This window comes from Sebastes fasciatus, chromosome 4 (assembly GCF_043250625.1).
Source record: "Sebastes fasciatus isolate fSebFas1 chromosome 4, fSebFas1.pri, whole genome shotgun sequence".
Taxonomy (NCBI): Eukaryota; Metazoa; Chordata; class Actinopteri; order Perciformes; family Sebastidae; genus Sebastes; species Sebastes fasciatus.
The window spans coordinates 35,325,813-35,345,658 of record NC_133798.1 but is presented as its reverse complement, the minus strand read 5'-3'; the positions used below and the strand labels follow the sequence as shown (position 1 = coordinate 35,345,658).

At 39.7% G+C, this 19,846-nt stretch overlaps 1 protein-coding gene across 2 annotated transcripts in view; it reads left to right on the top strand.

Annotated features, from left to right (window-relative positions):
- The window catches only part of ptpn9a (protein tyrosine phosphatase non-receptor type 9a), a 29,266-nt gene extending 11,995 nt beyond the window's left edge, over positions 1-17,271 (top strand). The window contains exons 3-14 of one of the 2 annotated variants that reach the window (XR_012593682.1): positions 2,292-2,381; positions 3,902-4,026; positions 4,824-4,929; positions 7,107-7,217; positions 9,089-9,405; positions 10,325-10,412; positions 10,777-10,846; positions 11,767-11,845; positions 11,997-12,147; positions 12,638-12,845; positions 13,668-15,790; positions 16,051-17,271. Coding sequence is in view for 1 of the 2 variants with exons in the window: in XM_074633905.1 (XP_074490006.1) it covers positions 2,292-2,381; positions 3,902-4,026; positions 4,824-4,929; positions 7,107-7,217; positions 9,089-9,405; positions 10,325-10,412; positions 10,777-10,846; positions 11,767-11,845; positions 11,997-12,147; positions 12,638-12,845; positions 13,668-13,858 (1,536 nt within the window). In the remaining variant the exon portion in view is untranslated. Of the gene's footprint in view, positions 1-2,291; positions 2,382-3,901; positions 4,027-4,823; positions 4,930-7,106; positions 7,218-9,088; positions 9,406-10,324; positions 10,413-10,776; positions 10,847-11,766; positions 11,846-11,996; positions 12,148-12,637; positions 12,846-13,667 lie in introns of both variants that reach the window. The other variant, XM_074633905.1, reaches the window with a different exon arrangement.
- The last annotated feature ends 2,575 nt before the right edge of the window (positions 17,272-19,846 follow it).

Below are 19,846 nucleotides of genomic sequence, written 5' to 3'. Positions count from 1 at the left end.
ACATTGCTGACCTTTTTGTTTCCTGTTTGTTTGGCATGCTGTATATCTATAAGTGTCTGCTATAAGGGACGTTGAGAGGCCACCTGACTGTGTGCCACCGAGTAGCAGAGAAAAGATGTCTCTTCAATACATATCACTGAAATAGCAGTTGGTGACCTTGGTGATATTATTACCATCAAACCTGAAAATGATGATCAAGATGAAACCTCCAGGGCAGCGCCAGTGGATCAGACTGCAGGTCTCATTTACTTTATGATCTGAAAATAACATCTAGATAATAACGTAATCAAGGCCTCCTCCTCCGAGCCACGTAATAACTACCAGGGAGTCGAGGATAATGTCTCATTTTGTCCCTAAATGGTCTATACCGCTGTAAATTTCATTCCGGCCAAATTTGAACAAGCAAAATGGGGTTTATCTGCTCAAATCTGCTCCGGTTTATCCGCTGCAGCAAACGGAAAGTTCACAGATGTCTCTAATGACCTGAATAGCTTCGAGACGTGGCAGGATTTTACCACCTACCTTTTTAGTAACGTCGCTTCAATCACCAAGTTGGGTTCTTATTTCTGCAGTGAATAGTTGGCCTGCACAAACGCGGCTCATTTATGAATGCCTTGACTGTGACTTTGAGAAGGATTAGTCTCCCCTGCCACGCCACAGTTCATTTAACTGGGTTTAATGCTGCGTCAGCACCAGGACAGAGGCTGGGGACAAGTAATTTGTCAGAACAAACTGAGGGGGAAAGTTTCCAGTGAAGTGTTTGTTTGGTCGTTGGGGGGACGTACAAACAGGCCGAGCTGGCATTCAAACTGAGACGGTTGGTCGTGCGAGTAGGGCCTGGCATGAGACGCCAGTGTTTTTGTGTTGTATCATCTATTCTAACTGCTGCATGAGTAGTTTCAGGTAAGACCTGCTGTATTTTAATGAATCATAGCACTTAGATAAACCATTAAGTGCCATTAAGTTTTTTTTTCTTGTCATCATAGTCAGGTTGCCAGTATTCCAGGAAGTAACCGCACCCAACCAAAAGATAGTCCAGCTCATAACACCTCTACGTGTCATTTTTACACTCTGGACTTTGTACGGCGCAGACAAAAGTGTTGATTAATGACCTTTAGAGGTGCTGGTAGGTGGATTTCCTTGGTCCCAGGTCGTTTTAACATGTCATAGTCAAACATTTTCTTTTGTTTCAGTGTCATCAATCATATTCTAAGGGGTCGTAAGAAGGGTTGCAGGAGATTTTATTGGGGTCGCCAAATAAATTAGCGGAATTTCTTCCGTCGTCTTTTAAGATTTATATCTGCAGTACACCTTTGAGCCACATGAGGAAGGGATGCATGTATTCGGTCTCATTTATGAAGTGTTTAACATGTGTATATGTTTTCAATAACACATGCATATAACAAAGTTGTGATTTATCAAACATATATCTCTTCAAGATGGTTGGGTTAATCTATTCAAGATAAGATGATAGGGAAATGGCAGTAAAAAATAATCAGGAACGTTCATTTACGCACCGATTTGCTCTTCTCACGATTTATAGATATAAGGCCCGTTATGAATTAGGTCACAATGGTTTGTCATTTTTAAAAAGTGGGTCCCCAGAAAAAAAGTTTGGGAAACGCTGCTGTAGATATTAAGTCTCAATCTCTGTTATGTACACGTCTTATAGAAACGCATTAGGTCTGTCTGCGGAGCTTACATTACTGAGAACATTGGTTGCTGGAACGTTGCTCTTTCTTTCATATTTGTCTCCAATAACACATAATTGATTAAAAAAAGAATCTTAAAAGAACAAGGAATAAGTGAGCTGCAGTAAGTGCTAAATCAATAGAGGCAGTTTCCATCATGTCTCCTCGATCAAGTGGAAAAGCCTCAATGAAAACCAAACTAAAATCAGTGCTAGTGAAATTGTGGGGACATTATTTTGGGTTTGACAACTTCTCCTTCAGGAAGGTTAGGTTCATCCTATATTTGTCACTGAAGTTTATTCGTATACCCATTAATCATAGTTAAGGGCCCACATTATTTAAAAGGAAAAAAAAAAGGTAAATACAACAGTAAATGGAAAAGACACCTCCCATGCTTGGAAGAATGAGTTCAAGAAACTCCCACACAACCTCCTTAGGGGTGGAAAAAAGGAGTGGAAACCTTGCAGAGAGGGATCCTCCTGGCAGGAAAGCCAGGCGGGTAATTCTCCATTGTTCACAGAGAGGAATTCACCTCAAAGTGACGGCCTGTTATGGTTACTGCGTGGCCTGACTTCACCTGCTGTGATCTGTTTTCTTCAGGAAACACGTCTTAAAGAAGGAATCGTCAGACTTCAGCCTCAGGAAGAACCTCTGCGCTCGGAGCTGCTCAGTGGAAAGTTCACCGTGTTGGTAAGAGTGTCCTTTAAATCTCCTCTACAGTTGGCATCCTTTAAATGGAAAAATCCAGTCCAATGTCATATTACAGAACAATTCAAGGATAAGGCAGCCGATATTCTATATGAAGAGACCAAAACCAACACTGAGTTAATCCTACTGACAAGTATTGTCTGTATATCCAAAGCCTGATATAGCTTATTCCTCTGTCCCATAGACCTCCATTGTTGCCCAAAAACTATTAGAAACGTGAACAATAAGACAGATTGTTGCACTGTTGCACGTTCTTTCATTATTATGATAAATGTAGTGTTGTCCACGACCAAAGAATTTCTTATTCGACTAACACTTTTAAATTGTCGACTTATAGATTAGTTGATTTAATCAACGGATCTGAAACTGTCTTTCTGCACAAAGAATCACACAAAAGCACCACTTTAAAACTTCCAATTTGCGAATGTAATGACAAGAAAAGTTTAGGGTGCAAATTCTGGAAGCAGGTTCTCATACCGAGGAACTTGTGGTCCTTTTGGGGTGCAAGTTATTGACTGATGTAGCGGGTGGATTTCCTGTGCCAGATAAATTTAGCCTTTTGTCAGCCAAATCACAACTATAAAGATGCCCCCCTTCCACCACACACACACACACACACACATACACACAAACACACACACACACACACACACACACACACACACACACACACACACACACACACACTCCTGCGTTTCCCTCCTTCCTTCCCCGTTGACGTGCCACAGTGGCATTGATGCTGCACATCCTCTTGTCTGACGTCGGAGGTCTCCAGCCTCGGCAGCGGGCTTCATATCCTGCCTGAGGTATTTTTAGCCCCCATGCCCGACATCGCAGGCTTATTTGCTTACAAAGGACGGCTCCTTTGGTCAGCAGCCTTCATTCATTCAGTGAAGAACCTCCGGCTCTCTTGACACCAGCCGCATCAACACTGATCAGGCTTGACATGAAAAATATGTCCCGTCTCCCTCTCAGGATGGAAAAAAGAGCTGTAAGACCTGCAGCATCATTATTGACAAGAACGGTTCCTCCTGTTGAATTGTTGACAGCCCTTTTTTTGGCAGCCTGCCAGTAACCAGCATATGAACTTAAGTGCCCCCCTGTGGTCGTTGTTCATTCTCCATTTTTTTGCTGTCTTCCATTCAGCTGCCTTGTTGTCACACTTTAAACCAGCCCCATTTCCATTCAGTCCACTGGTAACATTTCCTTCACAGACATCATAATTCACGTGTCTAATGAGAAATCCAATGGTAGTTATTGGAGATGCAGAAAAGTGAGGAAAAGTAACACATTCAGTATGCAAAGAAAATACTTAGTCTCTGGTTTTTATTGAAAATCTTGAGCTCAGATTTAGCCATCTTGCTTAAGAGAACAGAGGGATGCATGGATGGTAATTAGTCCAGTGCTAATACTGTCAACAATTAGAGTTGGTGGTGAACAGGGGGCTAATTTATCACACTAGGTCGAATGCTGATATAACCTGTTAGTTTTGTGTATTCCAGAGTGTACGGGATCCTTCGGGGGCCTCCATTGCCTTGTACACGGCCAAACTTCATCACCCGAACAAGACAGGCAACCATGTGGTGCTTCAGGCCCTCTTCTACCTCCTGGATCGGGCCGTGGAAAGGTGAGAAGGACTGTAGGTTTTAGGTAGATACCCTGAATATAAGTCTTCTTTTAAAGTATTAGTGAAATGTTATCTGATCAACACTCGGCATCCGTTTTCCCCTAGAGTAATGTGTCCTGCTTTAGCCCTGGAATCTGGTGCAGGATTTTTTTCTTAAACTAGAAACCTTACCAAATATAATATCACCTAATTTATTTCCAAGTGGGTTAGTTTTCCTTGAGGGAATCCTGAACATGTAATTTGACTATTAAAAGACAGCTTTCTCTGTGTTTCATGGTAACTCTACTGTTTTGAAGTTCTAAGTGTTATGTCTAGAGCTGCAACGATTAATCGATTAGTTGTCAACTATTAAATTAATCACCAACTATTTTGATAATCAATTAATTGGTTTGAGTAATTTTTTGAGAAAAAAGTAAAAATTCTCTGATTCCAGCTTCTTAAATGTGACTATTTTCTGGTTTCTTTCCTCCTCTATGACAGTAAACTGAATATCTTTGAGTTGTGGACAAAACAAGACATTTGAGGACGTCATTTTTTTGGCTTTGGGGAAACACTGATCGACGTTTTTCACCATTTTCTGACATTTTATAGACCAAACAACTAATTGAGAAAATAATCTACAGATTAATTGACAATGAAAATAATTGTTAGTTTCAGCCCTAGTTATGTCAGTATGCTGTCTTTCTGCTGTGTTGGAAAAAAACTTGCATTTGCCTGTATAAATTGGTTATTACCTGACCGGTTTGTTAAGATATCCAGAACATTAACAGAGAAGTCTTAACTGTGTTTGCCCACAGCTTTGAGACCCAGAGGAATGGCTTGGTGTTCATCTATGACATGGCGGGCTCCAACTACACAAACTTTGAGCTGGACCTGAGCAAGAAGATCCTGAACCTGCTCAAGGTTCGACTTACAGCGCTGCATTTAACACATTCACATGAAATGTTTTTATACATGTACAGTCGATGCCAAACAAAGAGAAACATCTGAGAAAATGGGATGCATGACCCTGAGAAATAGTGCTATTGTAAACACTCCTACATATATTGAAAGGAGGTAGGTTGAATTATCTACCATTATCTGAAAATGATTCACTCCTTTCCAGAGTAAGGTTAATACATAACTGTAGAGGTATGCCCTTCATCCTGTGAAGAAGCAGATTGATTAAAACCGGGTTGATGTCTTCATGGAATTTAGTGCCCATCCAAAGGGCAAAATGAACGGCTAACCGACTGGGTTGACAAGCTTAAGAATTATTTAATCCATACACCGCGGCTGGGTAATACTCAGATGTAGACATACTTGCAGGTACCTTGCCAAAATAAGCACCACTCTAAATGATTTGTGCTTTAAGGATCTAGTAGTGTCTCATCTGGAGTCAATAACGCAGACACTCATGTGGCCACATCAGCAGCAACAGCATGTATTTTGTGCCCACATATTGATCTTAACATTGACTGCAGCTGTGCTAATCAAATTCAGTTAATATATACAGTAGAACCACAATCTTAAAGTGAGAGGATGAGCTTTTGTGATTACACTGTCCAAGTCGTGTTTTGAGGATAAAGTACTTTATTTTAAAGACAAAACAAACTAGCACGATTGTCTAAATCAATGATTCTCAAAGAGGGGTCCAGGGACCCCCAGAGAAATAATTTGCTATAAATTATTAAACTGTGCTGTATCACTAAAAAGTATATATCTACAGATGGGAACCATTTGCGCCAATAAAACAAGCATATTGTGTCCATCACTACCACCCACATTAGCTTTGGGCCAATAAACTCTGATATGATTGTGACACATCACGTCAATCAGTCACTTCACTCAGAGCGCAGCGAACCCTTCCTGCTGCTGCTTAGCTTAAGCTTATTCGCTAGCTAGCTGGTGAGCATGGAGAAGTATTTGAGTCAGTCCACATCATCAAGTGACGCTAAGACCAAACTAGCCAAATGGAGGAAATATGACGACAGTTATATCGAGCGACAGCGACGGGAGACTAAAATGTGTCTTCAGGTGCTAGCCAATGAAGCCAGGCCAAGCTAAAGTGACATCTGATTATATCGGGGCAAAACAAAGTGGTATTAACTTGATTTAAAAATGTAAATGTGTTTCTGTTTATCACTATCAAACAGGTCTGAAGTATTTAGGTTGAAAAGTTTTAGAATTCAAATAGTTCCAATGTCATCTAAGAGTACAAATGATAGTAAGCATTATGCTTATAATCGGTGTTGTGATTATGAGGGGTTTGTCTCAAAAGGTTTGATAACCCCTGGTCCAAATGATGACTTCATTTTCATAATCCGATTTATTTATTCTGTACTTACACAGAATAGAAATAACAGCTAGGAACAATAATGACCAACAATAAAATAAGAATACAATAATAATATAAAATGTCTATATACAAGTCAAGTGTTGTGGAAGTTGCAAACACTGTATGTACAGTGAGTAGGAAATATAGGATTTATATTGGCAGTGACAGATGATATGTACATATTACAAAACAATTGCATTAAAGACTGTAAATTATCTATAGCAGCAGCAGCAGATATTTGGGTGAGTGAGGCCCCACAGTGATTTACCTTTAATGCATGAATGTACAATAAGTTAAAACCCTTCTCCTCATTTCTCCAGGTCCGCTCCTCTTACGTACTCACTCACATTCATTATTCATTCATCCATCTTCTCACAACAACATCAACCCCATTGTGCTCCCTCTATAGGCTGTTGACCCAACACTCATTCATTATCTGCTACATTGTTAGTGTGTAGTTTCACATTTGGACCTCCATTTCCTGGCTAATGTCCCTTTTCCCCTGATTTTGTATGTAAGTTGCTCCATTTCCTTTACTTATTCTACTCGTTCACTCCACTTCTCTGTTGTGGGACTTCATTTCAAAAGCATATTTTTTTGTTATAAGTTTGAGAGCAGTTATCTTTGATATTCTAATTAGGTACTCCTCCTCGGCTTCCAACCACTGCCCTGGGGATTTTTCCCGAGGAGAATAAAAGCATGAAATAAATCCTGTTGAATCTGAAATAGTCTGTTATAAGTTGTTGCTGTCTCTCTCCACCAGGGAGCGTTCCCCGCCAGGCTGAAGAAGGTGTTGATTGTCGGCGCCCCTGTTTGGTTTCGAGTGCCCTACAATCTGCTCAGCCTGCTTCTCAAGGAGAAACTCAGGGAGAGGGTAAATGGAGGAGCTCATTTTCTAACACTTGCTCCATGTTTATGATGATACTTAGTTTAGAGAATTCTGTTTAGTTTATCTGGAGTGGCATACAGTGAGCGAGAAGGCAACTCAGTGTCATTGATTGTTGCAAGTGATCATTTGATTAGGGGCTTCTCTCCAGCCACTAATCCACCCCGCTGCCTCATACATCGCTGGGATGTTAATGCTTGAATCACAGGAGTCGATCACCCGGCCTACATTAATGTCGCCGAAGAATTTCATTAGTATGGATTTCTGGAGAGTCACCTGATGGTCGACTGTAAATTGTGTTTCAGGATTATTCTTACAATCAAGAAGAGACAAATAAACAAATACTGTTTGACATAAAAAATGGGTAAAAGAATAATCAATACTAGTTATCAGCAAGTTCAGCCCTCCACCACAGGCTACCATTTGTTCCCCACTAGGGGTCGCTAAAGCTTCAAAGGGGGTTGCGAGGCCTCTTTTTGAATTTAAAGGGACTATTTGTAACTTTCAGAAATGCTTGTTAACAGTGACACCTGTGGCCGTGAAATGAACTAAAGTCAGCGTCGGGCTCGCGCTTGCTCGCTCTAAATATACCTGAACGAGCATCGCTCAAAACAGTGAGGCGACACACGTCAGCTAAAACCACAATATCACTCTATATTTCAGCTGCTTGGTAGTAATGTTAGCTGACCAGACGAAGGTCTCTCCATGAACATGATTTAGATCTGATCCTAGTGTTGGCTTTTCCTCCCTCAACGCAGGCTGATGCAGCGGGGCTCTGCAGCATGTCTCCCTGCTCTCTCCGCCCGCAGCCGGAGAGAGCAGAGGAGACACCGGCACCCGGTCGGTAACGAGACGATAACGTTACTCGCTGAGGCGCTCCGTCACTTCACAAGACACGGGAAACCTCTGTTGGTCTGGAGGAGCTGCAGCATTTATTTCTGCACAAACGTCCCCTGTGCATTCACTAGATATTCTCAGAGCTACTAACTCTTCTGCAGTGTGGAGTGAGCACGCGTTCACGTCTAGATGTTGAGCGAGCTGAGCGAGAACGCACGCGCTGTCTGAGTGAAGGCAGGCAGGCAGAGGAGGAGAGGCAGCGGCCACACGCGAACGCGCATATGCGAGCGCGCATGTGTGGCGACCCGCTACATTTATACGTTTAAAAAGTTACAAACAGTCCCTTTAAGAGGTGTAAGACAACTTTTTAAAAAATATATGCAGTTGGTCTATATCTCAGCATTTTCCATCATTTCTGTGAGAAAACTAAAAGAAATTATTTTTTAAAGTTTTATATCTTTGTTATTTAAGATATACACTTTTAAAAAAACTCACAGAAGAAGGACACGGTGAACACAAGTTATATTCACAGAGCCTTCCCTCTCTGCTTAACAGCCTCGTTCTGCATTAGAAAAGTATGCAGGTAAAACAACCAAAGAGCTAATGGAACAACGGTCAAGCGTCAGGGTGAAGAAAACACTGAATTTGACAAAAAAGAAGCCTCTTAAGTATGAATAATTGTTAAAAAATAAAAAATATATATACACAATACAGAGAATTTTATTAAAAGTTCCTAAAAATAAAAGGAAAACTCATCTCTGATGTGATATTCACAGGAAATAATCTGCTCAAAATTCATCCAAAGTGCTTGTTTTACACAAACTTCCTGCAGTTATTGCGTAGTTTATCAGGTGTTCTGTACTGTTATTGAATATAATATGAGATATCCATAAAATATGTCTCTTAGTCAGGGCTCGTTAGTTTACTCAGTGATAGAAAAAGGGTCCCTTAAGGAAAAAGGTTGGGAACCAGTGTGTGTGAACTTATTGACCTCTGTCGATCCCTTTCTCCTCTAACTCCAGGTTCAGATGGTGAAAATGGCCGAGCTGCGCCAGCACCTCCCCAGAGACTGTCTCCCCCAGCACCTCGGCGGCCTGCTGCCTCTGGAGTCGTACAGCTGGAACCAGCAGCTGCTGGCGGGGCAGAACGGCCGGGTGGACCCGGTGGACGAGCTGGTGGGCATTCCCGTGGAAGATGCTTCCATTCACATCCCCGGACCCGAGTCCATGCGCCCGCAGGAGCTGCTGACGCACCTCGGCAGGCTTCAGCGCACGGGCATCCATCTTGAGTACGAGGAGCTCCGCAAAGAGCCGCCGCCCGGAACCTTCCACTGTGCACAGTGAGTTTACGGCAGCAGACGTACTGTACATATCTGCTTCAGACGTCAGGGATAACATTTGGAGCATTGAAGTTTCATGGGATCATTACTCAAAACAAGGAACCAATAGACAATTCCCTGACTTATAACTTTTTGTAAAAGCAATTAATTAGTTTACTTTCCCCCCCGGGAACGATTAAAGTTACACCCTAAAACGAATGTCCTACTTTAGGCTACTTGTGTTCAATGGGTGAATAATTATAGTGGACCTGAGCTCACACTACCAGCAGAACAAGAAGACAAAATGATAATCAGTTCTGTTAAACCTGAAACAATTAATTGATTAGCAGATAACTAATTTAATAATAATTTTAGCAATTTTTCAAGCAAAAATGCCAACGATTTGATGGTTTCAGCTTCTCAAATGTGAGGATTTCATCTTTGAATATATTTGGATTTTGCACTGTTGGCTGTATAATGCATGTACAGTAAAAACCAATGCAGCTAGTAGGGCTGGGCGATATGGCCAAAAATCTTTTATCACAACGATATAGGTCATTTCATATCTCAATAACTGTAATATAAATCACAATATAGCATGTTTTCTGGTAATTCTATAACGTAATAGTCTCAAATAAGCACATGGTAAAGCCTATTTTTGCATACTCTTGTGAATTAAATACTTGACAAATGAAAAGTAGAGAATTTTCTCATTTTAAGACCTTGAGTGCAAAATCAACAGTGAACAGTTTTAATCGAAATTATAGAGAAAAAATAAATAAATATAGCCCTAGCCTATATCATGATAGAGATGACAGAAACATTTATACAGTAGACATTTTTATATTGTTTTGCCGATATATATCGGCATATTGCCCAGCCCTAGCAGCTAGAGGCTGCTCCAGTTCCATTAGTAAATGTTGGTTTTATTTGTCTACAGATCAGCTTACAATCAGGAGAGGAATCGCTACGGCGACGTGCTGTGCCTCGATCAAACAAGAGTTCGTTTGAAATCCAGAAGGAACGAGGTGGGTGATTGTTTTAACAATCTGCACATTACAGTTGTCATTCATGTGAAAATAAAAAGACTGCCAGTTCCATTCATGATCACTCTCAGCTGCCGAGAAGCGTGCCAAGCTTCAGCATGTTTGAAAGGCTGCCACGCCGCCAGGTTTTTGTCCAGAAAGTGGAACCAGAGTATTTTCATTCAGCTGTGTTTACTCCTCTAAAATAACTGAATAATCTATCAGCCCTGTGTAGACAGCTGAGCTCTACAGTCTCATTCAGGTCATAGCACCATTCACCTTTTAGCGTTTTCTTGAACTGACGTGATATACTTCAGATTTTGCGAGCATCCTCCATCTTTGTAACAAAGCTTTGTTGTTCCCACAGAGATCAGACTACATCAATGCGAGCTTCATGGACGGCTACAAACAGAGGAATGCATACATTGGTACTCAAGGTATGACAACTGCCACATATGTTTACTCAATGCTCTCTGGATTGCTGAAGTATTTAAAGAGATACCTTAAAGGGGACATATCGTGCTCATTTTCAGGTTCATACTTGTATTTTGGGTTTCTACTAGAACATGTTTATATGCTTTAATGTTGAAACAACACATTATTTTTCTCATACTGTTTGTCTGAATATACCTGTATTCACCCTCTATCAGAAACGCTCTGTTTTAGCAAATTTCAACGGACTTTCATTGCTAGGAAACAGCTTGGGTCCATGTTTACTTCCTGTCAGCTGATGTCGTTCACATACACTGCAACAGGAAATAAACTGGGACACATTTAGAATGTTTACGTTTAAAACTGCGAAATTGTCTAAATATTGTAGATTTGTGACATCACAAATGTACAGAAATTCTGACGGTTTGTTTCAAACGCACAGTTTCTGAATACGGGCTGTGTGTATTTATCCGTGTATTGAGCATTTTGATAGTTTCACAGTATTTATATATCACTTAAACCTGCTTTATAATATAAAAGACATGAAAATCTCACTTTTTACAATATGGGACCTTTTAGATATTCATTTGTATGTATAGAAAATATGCGTTGATCAACCACCCGAACCCGACCCAATCTGCAAACTTTATGCATTACAGTAGCACAATTGTCAGAACTGAGACAAGGAGAGAAACGTGTTTGTCTTTTTTTCATCAACGATATTGCATATTCTATATCGTCATCGTTAAAGTTTAACGACGTCTGTGCCGTCTCGTCCTCCTCTCGTCTTAGTCATGGAAAAAAAGGTCGTTGTCGAACACATTTCGTCATAGTTTTTGTTAACGAAGTTAACACCGTTACACTGATCACCGACTGAACTGAAGCCATTTTAATGTGCTTTGAATCTCCTGTTGTACTTGTGTAGGACCATTGGAAAAGACCTACGGTGATTTCTGGAGAATGGTCTGGGAACAAAACGTGCTCATTATCGTCATGACAACCAGGTAATTTTAGTAGATTTTTAAAAAAAAAATGTCAAATATAACTTGATATATACAGTATAATATATATAACTTGTTTATTGAGTCTGGAAAAGCTGCCAGCTTCTGTGACTTAAATGTATTTCATCCAGTATGTCGTGTCTCTGTGCTGCAGGACAGATGAGGGCAGTCGGAGGAAGTGTGGACAGTATTGGCCTCTGGAGGAAGGAGGGCAGGAGGTCTATGGCCACATGGCAGTGGTTAACCAAAGGGTGGACCACCACACCCACTACAACCACACCACCCTCGAACTGCACAACACTGAGGTACCACTGCAACAATGTGTATTGCAACCGGAAAGTGCATACCGGGGACGTGCATGTCGCAACAATCTTCCGTTTGTTAACGAACATGCTAGGTCATACCTGCGTAAGATATTTTTTTTAATTTCTGGCCCACAAATTGCTGTAGTTAGATCCATCTTCCCCTCTTTATCTGGGTCAGGTGGAAGCAGGATAAGCAATGTAGCCCAGACGTCCCTTTTTAAACAAATTAGATACAAGCTGCTGATAGGTGTTTTGTTTTTTTACTTTGCACAGAGCCAAGCTTGTTTCCGGTATTTACTTTATGCTAAGCTAAGCTAAACGCCTGCTGGCTCCAGCTTTCTATATAACGTACAGACACGAGAGTGGTATTGATTTTCTCATCTAGCTCTTGGCAAGTAAGCATATATTCCTTTAATGGTGCCATCATGCCATATTTCAAGAGCGTGACGTACAAGAAGCATGCAGCTAAAATCCTCTTTTATCCATTCAGACATGTGAACAGAGACAAGTGAGTCATTTCCAGTACCTCAGCTGGCCCGACTACGGCGTTCCCACCTCAGCGGTGACTCTCATTGACTTCCTTGGAGCTGTGAAGAGACAACAGAGGATATTGGTGAAGGGTTTGGGGCTTCAGTGGGCCGGCCACCCACAGGGACCCCCGATGGTGGTCCACTGCAGTGCAGGGATTGGGAGAACAGGTGAGATCTTTAAATCGTATATGCCTGAATTCGCATCATTTTTTTTTTTTTTTTAAGGCAGTATTAACCATTAGCTGTGTTTCCTTCAAAGTTTTTTTTTTGCGCATTTTGAAAAATCGCATTAGAAAGCTGTATGGAAACAGCAAAATTCCATAAAACTTCCTCAAATGTGCAATTTAACCTTCCCCTTGAGGGTTTGTCGAAGAAGATTTGTGCTAAAAGTTTTGTGGAAACACCTTTGCCGAATAAATTGTGACATAGCGAACATGTAACTCACATGACTGATCAGCTGTTTTCACTGTTGACGTCTTCGCAGATATATATTTATAATGTCTTCTAGGGCTGCTCGATTATGTCAAAATCATAATCACGGTTATTTTGGTCAATATTGAGATCACGATTATATTAATACGATTACTCGTCGACTTTGGAAACTTTGTGCATTTAGAAAGAACATTTTGAAGCCTACATTTTGAAGTTAAATGCATCAATCTGGTGCACTTTGATCAATGAAGAACTTTGTGTTCATGTAAACAATTTTGTGCTCTAGTAAACATTTAATCATAAACACATTAGTTGTATAAATATGAACGGTGATGACGCGGCAAAAAAAGTCACCCACGAAGCGTGGTAAACGAGACGGGGGTCCGTGTTTCAAGACGGGTCGGGTGGATTGATGGAAACGTGCCTAATTTGCTTCTTTTTTTTTGCGACATTTCAAAAGTTTGCTTAAAATATGTTTGACAATTGAATGGAAACACAACTATTGTCAATAATCCCTTCTTAAAAAGTGTCGCTGCTAACACGCCCTGTTGCTTGCAGGTACCTTCTGTGCCCTGGACATCTGTCTGTCCCAGTTACAGGACGTAGGCTCACTAAATGTTTGCCAGACGGTGCGACGCATGAGAACACAGAGGGCCTTCAGCATTCAAACCCCGGACCAGTACTACTTCTGCTACAATGCCATTTTGGAGCACGCCCAAAGGCAGGGCTTGCTCCCAGCCAATCAGTGAGCTTCAGCCCTGACTTCCCAAAATTAATCCGTGAGCCCTGAGATTTCAGTCTGTTAACCCCGAGCTGTGTTGTGTGACCAATTTGTGAGCCCAGGAAAGTTAACTTCCTCACAGAAGCTGTTTTTCTGAAACTAGGCCATTCTTCATTGGCAAGCCAGACCAAGACGAGACAGTGACGAGAAAAAGGCTTGAGTGTTGACATTACGATGTTTCAATGTGATAACATTCTCGCTTCCAACAATGTGACATTTTTGTTTATGCCGAACATATCTCAGACAATACGTGGCGGCGTGAACAAACCGCTCCCGTGTTGTGCAGTTTAGTGGTCTGTGGTCAGGCACAATGAGGTAATGTTCATTAACCTTTTTGTATATTTATTTGCCACTTTAAACCGATGGTTTAGGGGACCTTTAAAGGAGTAGTTCACCCCAAAATAAAAATTCAATCATTATGCACTCATCCCATGTCAGTTAAAACTCCACTAAAGTTTGTATGACTACAAAACAATGAAAATGACTTTTAATTGCATTCCAGTCAAATTATCCTTAAATGCTAAAGTTAAAGGAACAGTGTGTAGCTTTTCTGGGGATCTATTAGCAGAAATGTAATATAATATTCATAACTATATTTTCATTAGTGTATAAGCAGCAAGAATTGTTGTTTTCATTGGCTTAGAATGAGTCCTTCATATCTACATAGGGAGCGGGTCCTCTTCACGGAGTGCACTATGTTGCTCCGCCATGTTTCTACAGTAGCCCAGAACGGACAAATCTAGAGGGCCTAAACACGTTTTTACGTTGCCCGAAGGCCACCGTAGCTCTCCGACACGCTTGTGAAACTGCGGTAACATGAGCCGCAGAGTGCTAAACCGTGGTACCGCCAGCCGCCGTCTGACTTCCGTTGCTCCTAATGTTATTATGGTATGGATGGCCTCTGAGCGAGGTGAACGGCGTTGCCACAGTTTTACACTCGGCGGCTCACGTTACTGCAGTCTTAGAAATGGAGGAGTGAGTGTAGGGGTACTCTGTTGGTTGCAATCTGCAACCACGCCAATAGATGCTGCAAAATCCTACAACCAGGCCCCTTTAACATGGCCATTGTGTGCCAAAAGGCATGTTACTTTTCTCCCCACAATTGCTGTGGAAAGTTTGTTTTTGTAGCCAAATGAATGCCCCATAAGCATAATTACTGTACACGTACAATATCTTGGTCAGATGCAGGAAGTTAGCACTAAATGTAATAGTTTTGAAAAGAGCTGAAATGGAACAGTGGCTAACTTTTATGGGGGTTTGTTTGTACAAATTGTATTTATTGGAGTATCTAGCGACATGGGGCAAGACGTAAGTTACGGACACATTTTTCATTTTGGGGTGAAATGATCCTTTAACTAAGTACACCATTTTTTTTTATTCCAAATAGGGAGCTTGATCTCCACTGTCATGCAACAATAATAGGATTTAGTAATACTTTTCACACCTCCTGTGTCCAGGAAATATTGTGTAGTGCATTTTTAGCACATGGTATGTGTCACGTAGATGGTACGAGCTAGTCTCAGGAGTGTCATACTGAACACAAGGAGGTGAAACTTGTTATCAAAAAAACAATTAAGTCAGAAAGTCTTTTGCCAAGAAGTTGTTGCATGATGCATTCTCCTCCGCCTTAGTAACGGCAGTAAAGAGGAGTAAAGCGCATCCAAAACGATGATGACGGCCGTTACATCCCCTCTGTGATCGCTCATTAAATTGCTGTCCATGTGAATTCCTCTTAAGTTTTGTTTTTCCAATGTGTTCACTGAAAGCCTTCAGCGTATCGCTGCCACAGCAGGAAAAAAAAATGGATCCGTGTCATGTTATAACATGAAATGTTGATTGATTTAACAAGATGTGTTTCGCGTTATAACAAGATATTTTCACGTTATTACAACATACAAACGTATCCCATTATAACAAGAAAATTTCTTGTTATAACAATATACTATTTATCTTGTTATAGAGTGAAACTTTTCATTTTAGCAGCTTATTGTTATAACATAAAACGTTTCACGTAACGTGATCATCACTTATATTATAATGTGAAATGTTTCACGTTATAACAATATACGTGATGATCACGTTATAGATTGAAACATTTTATGTTATAACAATAAGTTATCACATTTTAGCACGACAAGTTTCACGTAATAAGATAAATAGTATATTGTTATAACAAGAAAAGTTTCTTGTTATAACTTGATATGTTTGTATGTCATAATAATGTGAAAATGTGTTGATATAACAAACTTTTTCCATTATAACGTGATGCTAATCCGTTTTTTTTTTTCTTGGTGTGGCAGCTGTATGCTTCCATAGAAAGCCCAACCTTCCACCTCACCTTGAGATTTCCCGACTTTCAGTACAGACCAGTGACCGGTGTCTACTGTATATTGCCGCCTTCGCTCACCTAGCAGTGCCATCACGCTTTAGTGATTGTGGGAATGTATCGCCAAGCGCCCACACACATGCACACGCACGCATTTAGATCAGTCTGTGACTAGAGCAGCGACTATGCCATCGAAGCGCAGCGCACATCTGTGGAAGTCATCAGTTAAAACCTCACGAGTAGTGCAATACTTCCCTCTTCTTGTTTTACACAAATCACGTCTTAGCACTTTTAAATAACTATTCCCAACGTGCTCTGAGATTAGTCATCATAGTGACGCATAAAACTTAATTCTGTAGGTCTACACGTGATGCTGGGATGTTAAATTTAGTAATGCTGAAATATAAAACATATAGTGACATTTTGGACTTACTGTAAACATCTGCATAGAGCTTTATTGGGACAAATCAAGAGGATTTTTACAGGGAGGCCGGACATTAATGATAGAATAGCTGAATAAGCATGCACACAAATCTGTGCCTCCACCCTATAGAGTCCTTCTCGGGCACTTGAGAGTCAGAAAATGTTGTCTGAAGTATAATTTCATTATTATTGTGTTACGTTAAGTTCTACAGACTGTGGTTGTAATCAGTGCTTTCATCTGGTCCCAGTATCTTGCCATTATTATAGAGTACATGTACAAAAACTGAGTGTCTATGTGTGTCATACGTTGCATTATGTTGTTGCCGGGTGAAAAAAATAAAATGTGTTCTTCGCTACAGAATTCATATTGAATTTGCTTGTAGTGAAGCATTTTTAAGTCTGCCATCCTCATGCACTCTGATTTTTAGGATTATTTTTTTCCTTTCAATGATGGACGCAAAATGTGCCCTATTTTTATTTTTCTATTGTATTCAACTGTTTTCATACGATTACCCAGGATATACAGTTATCTACATTAATTTTATATTTGTTTTATTATAACCTATTACTTTATCATTCGTATGACTATTGAATCAAGCTATACTGTATTAAATACAAACTATGTCAACATATACATTCGTAAAGCTGTGTTTTTTTTGGCTTACTAAGCTGATTTATTAATAATGTATTAATGTTTCTCATTTTCCATTAAGAGTTTGTTGATTATGTTTTTTTCAATTTGGCCATTACAGTTTGACTGTCATGTATACTATCATACATTATGAAGACTTCTATAAAAGTAGAGTGTATAGTAAAAGATTGTAAACCTGTAAAGGCGAGACGATGGATTTCAGGCTTTCTACCCACACTAAATCTAACCTAAACCAAATTCATCTCTCATTACAAGGCTGGATAATGATTACCAGTCATTTCATCTGACAGTTTAAGATCCAAATCATCACTTTTCTTTTGAAATACAGAGCCGGTGGTTGCAGTAACACTCCTACACTGCTGCGCACACTCAACAACTACCGTGAATGTAGCTAGACTGTGGGCTTTACCACCACACCAAAGAGAGCAATGTAAGCAACAGCGTTGAAAGAGGAATACCCACAAAATGATGTGTACTCCCAGTACGTTGAAAAACTTCAGCCGTGAAGCATGCTGGGAGCTGAATTCAGCAGCGTGTGGGTATTTCTCTCTCAACAATGCTTATTTTTGGGTGTGGTATTGTGTCCTCAGGGCAAAAGTATTGCTCTCTGTATATTGCATCAGTAAAGCTGAATGGGCGTATGCATAAAGTATTCATTGACAATTTTCAAACTTTTATTTTTCATTAAATGGCACGCCAATATTCCTGTATTACACGCGTCGTCACTGCATCACAAACCTTTAAATCCTACACCTGATGATATGCTCACAGACATAGGCAATAACATAATCGTCTTTACCTCATAAAATGAAGGTGTTGAAACCAAGAAAACAAACTTTGAATCAAGAATTCTGCTTTTTGTTGCTACTGCTGAGCCTTTGACTGCATCTATCTAGAATCAAGTACACAGAAAAAAAAGTTTGAAAACCTTTAAAACTATATATTTTAACCACATGAGACTTAATTGAATAGTTTTTAACTGTGATGGAAACTTTCATGAATGCACAGCCTAATACAAAAACCTCATGGAAAGCTTCTTCAACCTGAGAATCTGTAATTAGACAGAAATGTAAAAAGTTAAATAGAATTCACACATCATTTCTATGATCTTGGGCAGATCTATTGTGTATAAGTTTCCCTCCATGAAGCAACAGTTTTTGGATCTGCAGGAAAGTTTTCAAGGATCATAAAGTCAGCCTCTCATATATGAATGAAGCTGCTCCATCAAGTTTGACTGGATTTACTAACCTTCTTGTAAAAACAGTCTCATTATGCGCATGTTTCTGGTAACTGTAGTCTTCAGAAGAAAGTTATAAGTAAAGGCAACTTTCCTAATTTCACCATTGTGATGCCTTAAAAGGCCATGGAGACTTATTTGTTTATTTAATTTATTATTATTATTATTATTACTTTTTTCTCTTTGTATTAATATTATTATTTTTTTATTCTATTCTTTTTATTTTTTTTTCTTAATTTTATTTCAATTCTGAATGCTGAAGTTGTTTTCTCTAGTAATAGACTTTAAAAATTGGTTTATAAACTATTGTAATTACAAACTGTAAATTGCATATGAAAACAACCTTGAAAAAATAAAGTAGGAAAAAAAAATAAAAGGCGATGGAAATAAAAGCAAAGATTACAAAAGTTAGATTTTCTCTTAACTTTTCTGTAAGTGTATTTAGTGTGATTGTCATATTGCAAGTGAGAAAAGTAGTAGTTTACCTTTTTTTAGAAGCATCAATTTGAATACTTTCATGAATGGTTTAAGTAAACCATCAGCAGCTCTTAACAGTGTTAATTGTTCCAGACTGTTTTAAATTAATTGTATTACAGTTGCTTCTGTGGAGCACCACCCACGGCCTTAACTGCTTCCAACGGTCTCTGTAGGAGAGTTTATTTTAAAAGGGCAATAAGAAACGAGTGTTACGTGTATTAAGATAAGTATTCTCTTGGTGTGTGGTAACTTGAATGAAGCACTTTAAAACAGATTAAAAAAATACAAAGGCTTTGGTTTGACTAAAGCTATAAGATGCACAATTATTACCAAAATCTAACAATTAGTCATTTTATAGAGTTTCAAAGGAATTTCATTGCTAGGTAACAGCTTGGGTCCTTGTTTACTTCCTGTCAGATGATGTCATTCACATACACTGCAACAGGAAATAAACTGGAATGTGTATGTTTACAACTGAGAAATGGTCTATATAACAATTTATACTTATATATTTTATATTTATGATTCTATTGGAAATAATATTTATTAAACATAATATAAACCACTGAAATGTACATCACAGGTAGAATGTAAGAAGGCCCAGAACAATTCCAGCACAATTATATTATAATATAGTATTTCAATATACAATGTGGCGGTAGTTGCTCAGTCCTTATAGGGACTTGGTTTGGGAACCGGAGGGTCGCTGGTTCAAGTCCACTCACGGATCAAGTACAGAGTGTGAACTGGTAGCTGTAGAGGTGCCGGTTCTCCTCCTGGTTACTGCCGCGGCGCCCTTGAGCAAGGCACCAACCTCCAAACTGCTCCCTGGGCAGCTGAT